At 38.5% G+C, this 12,123-nt stretch overlaps 1 protein-coding gene across 1 annotated transcript in view; it reads left to right on the forward strand.

The window, feature by feature from the left end:
- exoc2 (exocyst complex component 2) overlaps positions 1–12,123 on the forward strand; it is a 62,693-nt gene that overhangs the window by 34,350 nt on the left and 16,220 nt on the right. The window contains exons 11-15 of the mRNA XM_015391860.1: positions 531–649; positions 10,256–10,375; positions 10,616–10,740; positions 11,799–11,867; positions 11,962–12,119. Coding sequence (XP_015247346.1) covers positions 531–649; positions 10,256–10,375; positions 10,616–10,740; positions 11,799–11,867; positions 11,962–12,119 — 591 coding nt within the window. The remainder of the gene's footprint in view (positions 1–530; positions 650–10,255; positions 10,376–10,615; positions 10,741–11,798; positions 11,868–11,961; positions 12,120–12,123) is intronic.

Here is a 12,123-nt window from a genome sequence, read left to right on the forward strand (position 1 = left end):
TACCTTAGACCCTGATAGATGTGAAGTTCTTACTCTATTTGCTTCTACAGATCACACTGATGTTAGATTACTATATCTCAGTTTTTTATATCAGTTTTTCATTTACCACTTAGTAATGCTAAACTTTACATTTCTTCTCTATTGTTGTTCTTTTGGCTTGAAACATTCTGATTTAACTCAGATATATATGTTTTTACTTTTGGTACAACACCAACAGGGACGTCATAAAGAACTATCCCCACTTTCAAGCATTCGATTATAGGCCTGAAAATGTCATCAGCTTCTTTAACATTTGGAATCAACTTGACTTTATTTTACCATATTTGTGTCATTAACTCTAATTTCCTTGCTTTTATCTTTGGTATATGATGGTAGAAATGGGGAGTTTTTTTTTAGATTTTGGATGCGTTTTCTCTCTTTCTATTTGAAAACACTTATTTTAACATTAACATAAAAATAACAGCAGAAATTTGAGCATTCACTTGAACTTTTTAATAATGATTTGTCATGTCTGTGTTTGGCCATTGTAGGTACCTTTCGGACCTGCATGCTCCAGGGGATCCAGCCTGGCAGTGTATCTATGCTCAGCACAAGTGGATCCTGCAGCTGATGCAGAACTGCAGAAATGAGTTCATCAGCGGTCGAAGAGGTGACTGAACAGCAAATTATTAGTTTAACTAGATATTTACAGGCCAACACAGCAAAAAAGATCTAGAAATGAGTAAAAATGTCTTTAAGCTTATCTTGCCTTAATTTGAGTGGGTAAATAAGATTATTTGCCAATGGAATGAATATTTTTACTCTAAAAATAGGATAATTAGATAATATGCACTTGAAATAAATTTTTTTAAATGTAAATTGTCTTGTTCCATTGGCAAAGTGTCTCACTTACCTCCTCAATTCAAGAAAAATGCACTTATTTTAAGAAAAAATGACTTATTTAGATTTTCTTGCAGTGAAGTCCAAATCATTACGGGAAGTGGTGGCATAGTGGTTTAGGGCATTGCGCTTGGGTTTCAGAGGGCCTGAGTTCAAGCCTCACTCCCTCAGACTGCCACTCGGGCTCTCTGAGCAAGACCCTTAACCCCACACTGTTCCCCAGGCGCCGCACAATGGCAGCCCACTGCTCCTTAAGGGAATGGGTTAAATACAGAGGTGAATTTCTCCAGTGTGAGATCAATAAAGTTGAATTATTATTATTATTCTATAAGGTTGTGACCTTTGCCTTGAAAGGTCTTGGCCTTGTCCCTGTACACCATGGTCTTGGTTGGTGTGGGCTTGACTGCAACGCTAGTTTTAGGCTCCTACTTTGCATTTCCAGTCATGTCTTTTGAGCGTGGAAGTAGCTGAGGAAAGCGAAATCCAGCTGCTTCTCCGTCACACCAGCTCACTGCCCGCATTCCTGCTTCGTCACCACCCTCCCAGGCCTGTTCTGTTCGTGGCCTGCATGTTTATTTTTTCACGAGCATATGAATAAGATGAAAGCAAGGCAGCACTGGCTTCAGATTTTGGTTTCAGGGCCTGACATGTTGCTGCACACACAAACTCTCCTCTTTTGCCTCACACACAGCTTCACAGATGGATTGGAACAATTAACCCCAATTAAGCTGTTCCTCTGTTAAAATCAGCCGTCAGAAAAATGTGGATGTGAAACCGTCCGCTCAGGAAAACGAGCGATTCCCCGACCACATTTCAGACACGTACAGGCGGTAAAATAATTCTAGAGTGGAGGCTGCTTCACATAGTACAGCTGGAACGTAAACATCTCTAATGCTAAGGGTAACAGCCATTTCCGGGGCTCATTCTTGATGGATTTGGAGCTGGTATGGGGTTTTTCTACTTATTCACTTTTTATATCCTGGGAGACAAAAAATAACATGCAAATCAATGATTATGAAGTTTTTCAGAAGAAATCAGCAGGAATTACATTTAAGGTTCTATAATGTGCATAAAAATGTTTTGAAAAAAAGCTCTCAAAAATGCGTCAATGATTCTTTAAAACAAGAGCTGTTGATCTGAGCGATCTGCAGCTTAACTTATTTTGGTTAATGGGCTTGAGGTTCAGACAGGCTTTTTTAATCAGGAAGAAGAGGCTGTAGCATTACGCTGTTGTATGTAGTTCAAAGTTGCCATTTTTAGAAAGACTGAATAAAGCTACAGTAAACTGTGAATCATAAAATCACGCAAGGAATGCTGGTCATTATAAAAGTTCCTTCTGGTTTTGAGACACTTTTATTGGTGGCTCTTAATCCTAAAAACTATTATTCCAGATTTTTTTTTTTTTTTAACAAATTCTGCTAGCGGCTAGCGGTCAAATATGGTTTAGTTTTCCGGCTGTGGGAATAGATTGCATTTCGAGTTTTTCAGATTATTTCTTACTAAGCACATTGGGACATTGTTTTGATTGTAAACCCAGGGTTTCCGTGGGTCAGTAAAAGTCATTAAGTCATGATTAAGGCCTTAATTGGCATAAAAAAATCATTAAATGTAATTATCGTGGCATTTAAAATATATTTGCGTGGAACTATTTCCGGTTGATCGCAAAGCCATATGTTTGGAAAAGAAGCTTGAGGCGAAAAAAACGCTAGGGAATAGGAAAATGCAAATTTTGGGCTGGAAAACAAGGAATTCGGGACATGGCTGCAGCCTGTTGACGGTAAAGATGAAGAAGGATTTTGCTGTGTTTTATTTATATATATATATGTATATATATATATATATATATATATATATATATATATATATATATATATATATTTACACACATACACACACACTGCAAAAACGAGAGAAATAGAAATAGTAAATATTTCTTAAATTAATTGAATTTATCATTCATTTGAGTATGTAAATGAGATAGTTCGCGAGTATTTTTACTTTTCAAATAAGATAATTAGCTTGAAATAAGACAACACTATTGTGTTTTCTTATTTTAAGTGTATATTGTCTTGTTCCATTGGCAAAATGGCTCTTTTACCTCTACAATCCAAGAACAAATGCACTTATTTTAAGAAAACATTACTAGATTTTTCTAGATTTAAATTTTTTCCGGTGTATGTATGTATATAGATAGACAGACAGACACATATGAAAGTCATGGGTACTTGTTGATGGCATTTAAGACACACATTTAAGAATCTTAGATTTTTATGGAACAAAAAAATACATTCATCTACAGTCATTTTAAGAGTACAAGTTTTAGATTGGTGAAGGAACCCAGTTAGAGTACTTGTGATACACCAAACTGGTCTAGGTCTTTGTCTCAAGACTTGTCTTTGTCAAAGTCTTAGACTTGTTTTTGTCTCTAATGTTTGTAGGATTTTATTTCTCTACACTGAAGCTCTAACATCCTATGTCCAGGTCTTATGTGCAGATAAAGGGATGGATGAGAGAACAACAGGGAGAAACCTTTTTCAGTGCAAAACTAGGAGCATTTTTCTGTTTCTTTAACATGGTCTGGAAGTGAACTCTCAGGGGTTTTGCTGTATGTATGAACTCTTCACAGTTGTCTGGTTTGTTGGCTTAACTTGTTACCAGCTTTTCAGCTTAATTAGATAAAAGGATTTAGTTGAGGGTTCACTCACATATAAATTTGAGTTAAATGTTCTGGTGCCTGTTAGGCTAGCTCGCTAATGAGCTACCACAGCTAGATCATGTTTAAACACAATCAGCAAAAACATAATATGATTATAAAATTTTTATTCAAATTAGTCTTAGACTGGTTTACTTTTGGTCTCAATTTGGTTTTACCATCTTTAAGTCTTGGCCTTTTCTTTAGTGGGTCTTGGCCTTTTCTTTAGCTTGGTATGCTTTGGTCCTGATTTTTTTCTCAAATCATGAGGTCTTTACTGCAGCACTACCATGTGGTTGTGAGTCACCTTCAAAGTCTAAAGCTGAATTTTCTGTTCCAAACCAAAATTCTCCTTATTCAGTTAAACAAAAAGGATTAGGTGTTAATTAATGAGATTACATGTAGTTTCACGTTTATCTTTTTGGCAACTCTATTAGGTAGCATGTAGAACGTGTCAATGTCTTTTTTTGGTCTTATTTTATTGACTTAAGATTCCATCTTAAGGCTGGATTGACAAATCGTACAACTTTTTAAACATCGGAAAATACCTTAAATTATTTAGCCTTTGCCAGTACAAAAGAGGTGGGGCTAAGCAGTAATGTAAATATATCAAGATTTTAAAAAATATCAAAATCAGTTTGTCTGCACTGAACTTTCAATTGTGTCTTTTTTTTATTCCATGGAAAGAAAATGCAATGCAGTTTAAAAATATTGACGTATTAAAGGAATACTACACCCAAAACATGATTAGCCTTCATTTTCTACTCACCCCCATGCTGAACAACACTCTGGAGTACTTTTTTGATATCTCAAATGCATCTGGAGATCTGGGAGGCTTCTTACTGTCAGCTGACATTCAAATAATGGAGGTCTATGGTGACCGAGACAGAAAGGTCCATAAAAGTCCACAAAAAACGTGTCAATATTCCTCCATACTGCTCTTCCAATGTATTCCAAGTGTCCTGAGTGGGTAGCATCCAGAATTTACTCGAAACGAAGTCATTTAGAATGTTTTTAGAGCATAAACAGTAGTGTATAGGATTTCCTGAAAGCGCGCACATGCACGCTCACGACGTTACGGAAGCCGGCAGACCAAACCAGCGCATTCAGCTCGGCAAAGAACTCATGCTCTTCCTCAACACTGAAGTCCTCAGACATTTTTCTTTCGTTGTTTCTTTCTTTGCACAGGTAAACAGCACATTTCTTCTTCTACGCTTGCATTATTGGCAGAGCAGACGCTGAATGCGCACTTTCATCTGGCTTGGTCTGCCGGCTTCCGTAGCGTCGTGAGCGCGCATGTGCGCGCTTTCAGGAAATTCTATACACTACTGTTTATGCTCTAAAAACATTCTAAATGACTTCGTTTCGAGTAAATTCTGGATGCTACCCACTCAGGACACTTGGAATACATTGGACGAGCAGTATGGAGGAATATTGACACGTTTTTTGTGGACTTTTATGGACCTTTCTGTCTCGGTCACCATAGACCTCCATTATTTGAATGTCAGCAGACAGCAAGAAGCCTCCCAGATCTCCAGATGCATTTGAGATATCAAAAAAATACTCCAGAGTGTTGTTCAGCATGGGGGTGAGTAGAAAATGAAGGCTAATCATGTTTTGGGTGTACTATTCCTTTAAGCTCCATATTACCCAGACCTAATATAAACTGCAACAAAAGCAAAGCAAGAGTGTTAGTGTAGAAATTTATAAAATCAAAATTAAACCCAAGTTTTGGGAAAAACTGTAGAAATGTAGTAAATTTCTTTCAAGAATGGTCGTCCTTTCTGACCTGCTGAAGTTTCGAGTTGACTTCATTGCTAAGATCCTTAATCATTATTATTAAGGTTTTAAAGCAAAAGGAAAATGCATGCATGTTATTTATAGACGTGTCTGTGTAACTAACCTGCAGCGGACACCTCTTTTATCTCAAAATAAATAGGAGTCTGTTTTTTCAGCGTGAAGTAGCCAAGATTTTCCTTAAAAGTGATAAGTGACTGCGTTAGTTTGAATATAATCCTGTATAGCTTTGGGTCTCCTCTTGTATAAACCCATACTAAAAGTGTAGATACACCAATGTAAATGGTCTACAGCCTAAAAAAACCCACAGATTTATAGAACCATGCGCAGGAAGCGTTTTCTGTAGCTGTTTTGCACCAGATCTAAAGAAGCCTATGATTGTGGTTGTTAAATAGTCTTCTGAAGAGAATGCTCACAGTTGTCTATAATGGTCTTAATTTTATTAAGTTTTCTCATTTTCAATAGGTAGATCTGCAATAATGTTGCTAAAATTTGTAAATTTTTTGTTTCTATGAAATGCATAATTCTTATTTGTATGTTTTATACATACTATGGAGAACCGTTCCTTCAGATTTGTGAGTTTAGGTTTAGATCTGTGCACCCAACTACACTTTCCATTTGAAGTTGTGCACACAAACATTCCATTTGTATGATCTTTCAGCAGTGCCAGTACTTTTTTATTGATGTGACAGGTCCTCGTGCATATTTATTGCTCACCATTGCAAGGATATATTACACTGTTTATAAAAATTATGAAGAATTCAGCCTACGATTGAATTCTTATATAGAGTACAACTAAATGCCTCACAGCTGTCTAACTTAGTTACCCATCTCACCATCGGCATTACCAGGTTCTCCTCTTAATATTGAGCGTAAGCAGGGCTCAAAGTTTAAGTGAATGACCGCACATTTTCACATCAAGTCTGTTTTTTTTATCACCTTTGGTCGGAATGATAAGGAAGAACACAAGTTTCAGGCATACACATCTTTTATATGCAAGGCCTCTGATCAAAGCGAATTATGGTATTTTATTGGCTTGTTATTTCTATCAGTGTTTGTCACCTTTGATGCAGGTGAAGATTCTTAGTCATCCAGGTGATAGCTATTCCAAAAAAGAAAATTAAAAACAATCCACTGGACTCTGTTTCCAATTTTTAAGACGTTTCGCTTCCCATCCAGGACGCTTTTTAATTCAAAATGTCAGGAATATCGTTGAGTTTGAGGTTTTATACAGTAGCCCAACAAAGCCTTGTTTTTGTTTTGGAAACATGCAAATCAAAATGGCCTGGCTGAATAGGCAAGGTCCTGTACAGTAGAGCGGAGAACCTCGCCTATGCAGCCAGGCCAACAGCCAGGGCTACTGTATAAAACGCCAAACTCAACGCTATTCCTGACATCTTTAATTGAAAAAGCTTCCTGGATGGGAAGCAAAATGTCTTCAAACTTGGAAATAGAGTCCAGTGGATTGTTTTTAATTTCCTTTTTTTGTCTTTCAGCCTTTAGGTCATTCTCTTTCCTGCTAACATTTCACCTCTTCCCTCCTTTCTCCTCTCACACACACCTGGTTGCTGTTTACTGTCTTAACTGTGTGAAACCTCATGAAACGTCTCTCCACCCAGCCAGCGCCTGAACGGCCATCATCACAAAACCACATCCACTCCACTCCCCTTACCCCACTCTTCCTCCCCGCCTTGCTCACCTTGCCACATTTCAGCCTCTGAGGGGTGCCTCCACCATCCCCTCTGCTTGCTGCTTCCTCTTCCGGCTTGAATCACGTTCAATCACACATGGCAGGGATCACAATCTGCCTATGACGGGTTAGTTGTATCTGCAAAAGCTTAAATCATTTTCTCCTTCTCCTGTGCTTCAAAGTCAGGATTATGAGACCAAAGGCCGTTCTAGCATTTGTTGCTTCATTAAACGCTCGCTAAATTGTTCTAAATACAAAATGGAGCCATCCATCTTTATTAAAACCACAAACTTGGAGTATTTTCTTGTGAAGAGGCGAAGCAGTACAAGTTGCTTCCTTATGGCTAAATGCTTCCAGCAAATCGCCCTGCTGCTGTCTGCCCAAATCATTTATAAAATGAACTTTTTATTGTAATTCAATGCAAAAATAATTACTTGATATCAAAGGGAATTTAAAAAATCTATTAACTTTCTGTTGTTTTTTTTTAAACAAGTTATTGAATTGTTGATTGCTGTCGTCAGGAAGAATCTTCTAAAGCAATCTGTCTTAGTGTTGTTTAACTCTCTCCTTAAGTGGATGCATTTCACAACATCACCCCAATAAGGAAGACATGTAATATAGAAAACCTAAAACAAGACTCTACTTTTGAGTTTTATGCTGCATTTTAGGTTTGTTTATTTATATTGCACCAATGTTTTCCACACTAGAATTAGTTCATATTTTAAGGGTGTTACAACTAATGCTTTCATCTTTTATTTTATGGGACATACAAACATAAAGAACACTTAAATGTCATGTGGAAGAAAAATAATGCGGGTTTCTGATGATTACTCTTCCACAGGATTGTAAAGTTGCCTTATATTTAGTTCCATGTATCTACGAGGGGTGTAAATAATAATCGTTTTGTATCGATGCATCGATCCAACAGCCAACGATCCGATGCATCGATACGTCCGCAAGAGTATCGAATCATGTTTTTTTTTTTTTCCTCCGGTCTATTTTTATCTATTTGCTCCTGGACATAATTCTCCCTCCCGTGCTGCGGTGCCGCTAAACCTATTTTGCCCTCCTACCTCGCTTCCTGGTTATACTCTTAAAGCAGTTTGTTGCAGTAAGCTTGACACAGACATTTTTGATTTATGCTCAATATTGAAGCGTGGTCTGTGCTACACACTGTGGGTCTAGATACGGCCGAGGCGGAGAGGAAGTGGGGGCGAGTTTAGTCCGACAACGGAGGGACATGAGGGCGAAAATGAGCGGGAATCCAGGTGGAAAAAGGGTCCCAGCATTCTCGCGCACCTCACTCTTCTAGCTGGTCAGACTTCATGAGTTGTTTTCCGCAATTTTGGTCATAAAAACAAAACAAGCTGGCCTCCTGTCTGCGGCACTGTCTGCGGTCAGCTACAATTTGGGAGAGGTGCAGCAGAGTGTCTGCGGATGGGACAGAGACGTCGACACTCTGGAGCCGAGGTATTTCATTGCATTAATTGCATTGATTTTGTGAAGTATTTTTTTTTATGCAAAGCCTTTCAGAATCTATAACGCAGGGGCATTATTATTTTTCAGTGAATGAGGTTTTAATAGCAATAGGTGGAGTACAATTTTTCTACTTCTGTTATTTGCTGTTGTTTCTCAAATAAAATGCATAACGATATTACAGCTTTCTTTGATGTATTTCAAATTTGAAACATTGTCTAGCCTGTAAGGGAAAATAAATATGAACCAATTACCGGTAATCGAATCGAATCGTATCATGGTGTATTCTTGAGTATCGAAAATAATCGAATCGTTGGGTCAGGAAATCGATACTGAATCGAATCGCCATGATGGGTTTGTTTTACACCCCTAGTCTCTACCTATTATTCACACATGATAATCAGGCTACATCCATACTTCATGGTGGGGGGGTGGAGTGTTCAGGGATGTGTGTCGTCCTTCCATCCTTCACAAATGCCAAATTTGTTTCCTTCAGAGTATCTATCATGGTAGCTTCTAGAGAAATACTTTCTTGGCCTCATCTGTTCACTCCGTCAGACAGTTGTGCATCAGTAGGTTTTGTAATTGTGCAAAACTCCTTTCATTTTTGGATTTGATAGATTGAACAGCTCGCTATTAGATGGTTAAATGTTTTGATTTTGTTGAAGGAAATAATTTGCTATTTTTTTTAGACGTCACAAAGTGAAAGGGATTAATTTGCATATCGGAGATGGTTTTCATTAGTAAAAATCTTTCCTATTAATAGCTACACATTTAAATGTAAATAAAATATACTGAAGTTTATGGTTATGGCCTTTGAAAATGTGGAGATACATAAGCCATAACTTAAATTTTGACTACACAGCTTTGCAAACAGAGCTTCAAATCTGCAGACTTCCACATTTACTTCCAACACCTGGATCAACAACAGTGCTCATCCCTTTAAGAAGACAGGAAAACTGTGTGTGTGTGTGTGAGATGTGTTTACAGATGGTCTGACTCAAATGAGAATTTCCTTACATTTTCTAGGTTGCTGTGTTGTGTGCACGGCCATCTAAACCACATTTGCTGCTCTGTTTGGGGGATTTCTCAATACTCGCTAGTTCACTGCATTCAGCCGATGACTCACTGGTGCACTTTTCTCTGTGTGTGTATGTGTGTGTGTCAGACACATGTTTTGGAAATGTGGCCATCCGTCTCCCTTCGTTTAGACAAACTCCATGTAGGCGTTCTGCAGCGTTTGCACGAACTTGTCTCCCGAGTTTCATTTTCACTGCAGCAGCTTTGCTCCCTTCTCAGCTCTGCTGCTGTTTCACTTTCATTCCTGTTTGGTAACTTTCACCCCTCCTGCTGTTAACTTTAAGCTTTGTTCCAGATTAATTTCACCAAAGTTATGTCACTTCATGGGACCTGACCATGTGGCTGCAGTGCTGCATCATTCATTGCAGTTCTGTGGCTCACTGGTGCCATCTAGTGGATGCCAATGAGGACAGTGGAGACACTTTAAACTCACTTCACCCCTGCTGATACAAAACTTTACTCCCTGGAAAAACTTGGACGTTCTCAAAACTGTGGGTCCGGATCAGAACATAAATAAAGACAAGACAAGGAAGGATTGTTTGGTGTGAAAACCTTCTCAGCTTATTGAGGAATGTGGAATTAGAAATATAGGCTATTTGATTATTTAATATCTAAAGTATGTGTCTGTCTGTTGCCATTAGTGGGGGCTGGAGGTCTGGACCTGGAGGGGGATACCCGCCCGGCAGCGCTTGGCAGACTCGGCCAGTCTTCTTCTCTGAAAAGAGGGGGCAGCATGCATTACCAGCGACCGAGCAGTGAGTGCAAAATCACCCACACACGAGGCGCTGTAGAGGGGCTTCCCTGCCCCTACACTGGTGTTTATGTGTGTAACACTTTCTGTCATATACAGTGCTTAGGGGAATCTCCTCTTATCAACCAATACAGTATGGCCGTAAACAAACAAGAATATTTGTCTTCCTGGAAGGCGTCTGTTGTGTAATTACCCACACATTGTGACACAGCTTTGAGTTTGTGTGAATAAAAGCTTTTGTTTCTTCCAGCCAGGCTCTTTGAAACCCCACAGCAGGTGCAGTTTGTGGAGAAACTCTCGGACGTCGTAATTGGTCAGCTGCCAAACTTCTGGAAGCTGTGGATCTCCTATGTCAATGGAAGTCTTTTCAGCGAGGTAATGACTGCAGAAGCATCTAGAGTTTAAATGAATGGCTTCATCATAAAAAAAAACTGTTAGATTCACCGATGCACCAGGGACAGTAAAAAACCAAAAAATCTCATAAGTGCATCAAAATTAAGAAGCTCAGATGTTTTCAGTCTTCAACCAACAGTTTCCTAGCCACCCTTTTTAAATTTATCAAAAATATTAGCTTAGGAATATCATTCTTTGATGAATGAACGAAGATAATGCTGCAATATTCCTTTCCTGTTTGATTCAAACCTCCTACCTACAGTGAAGAACCTGCTGTATTTTTCCCCCTATTTTTCATATTCTAGCCCCTGGAATAAACCAAAATACTGATCACGAAAAAACATGTTTAATGCCACTTAAGTCGGCTTGGATTAGGCTTTTGTTGATGGATTTGCTTCTATATGATGTTTTTTTTTTTTTGCTAATGAGATTTTTCAATTTAAAAAAGGTCATTATTCCAAACCAGAGGCATTTTAAAGACACTTTAAACTGAACCACTAGGGAAAAGTTCAGTATTTATTGCTTTACCCACAGCATGATACTACCACCACCATGTTTCAAGGTGAACATGTCTTCTAGCTCTGCGTTGTTCACTCTTTTATTCTCATAGTGTCTGTCCTCCTGGGGAGTCTCTCAACTTGCTAAATGAGATTTATAACCCGTGTGAACTCGGAATGCTTTGTAATATTCCTTGATGATGCTGGATATGTATTTGTAGTGATGGGCATGGATGTTTTGCAGCATTTCCAGGAACAACTTTTTCCCTGATCTAAACCTCAAAAGATGTTTCCCAGAACTAAACCAGAATGGGCTCAGTGATATCATTGAAAACATCGTAAGCTGTTCCAGATGCAGAAATATGTAAAGCGCTATATTTTTCCAGACTCGCGAAACAAACTGGAAAGTTATCCTCTGTCTGTCTGTCAGTGGGTACCATTGTTTAAGGAAGAAAATGTTTCACTGAGTTTACGGTTTCCTCATTTACCAAAGCAATTCTCTTAATTAACTGCTTTACAAATACGATTTTTTTTTTCCTGCAGACTGGAGAGAAATCTGGCCATGTGGAAAAATCCAAGAAGAATGCCCGACAGAGACAGAACGATTTTAAAGTACGAGGCTCTGATTTTGCTCAGAAATTAGCTCCATTTGTAAATTATGATATCAGGTTTGCATATCTGTTTTTTTTTTTCTTTTTTTTTGTAGAAAATGATTGAAGAGCTGACAAACAGGCTTGTGAAGCTCATTCGCGGTGCTCTTCTCCCCACCACTCTGCCAAGAGGAGAGCTTAATGTTTACGGGGGCTGGGAGGATAAGACAGAGCTGACCGGAGCCTGGTTTACTCAGATCATCCATACTGTCAGGTTC

Source organism: Cyprinodon variegatus, unplaced genomic scaffold, assembly GCF_000732505.1.
Source record: "Cyprinodon variegatus isolate N-32 unplaced genomic scaffold, C_variegatus-1.0 Scaffold562, whole genome shotgun sequence".
NCBI lineage: Eukaryota > Metazoa > Chordata > Actinopteri > Cyprinodontiformes > Cyprinodontidae > Cyprinodon > Cyprinodon variegatus.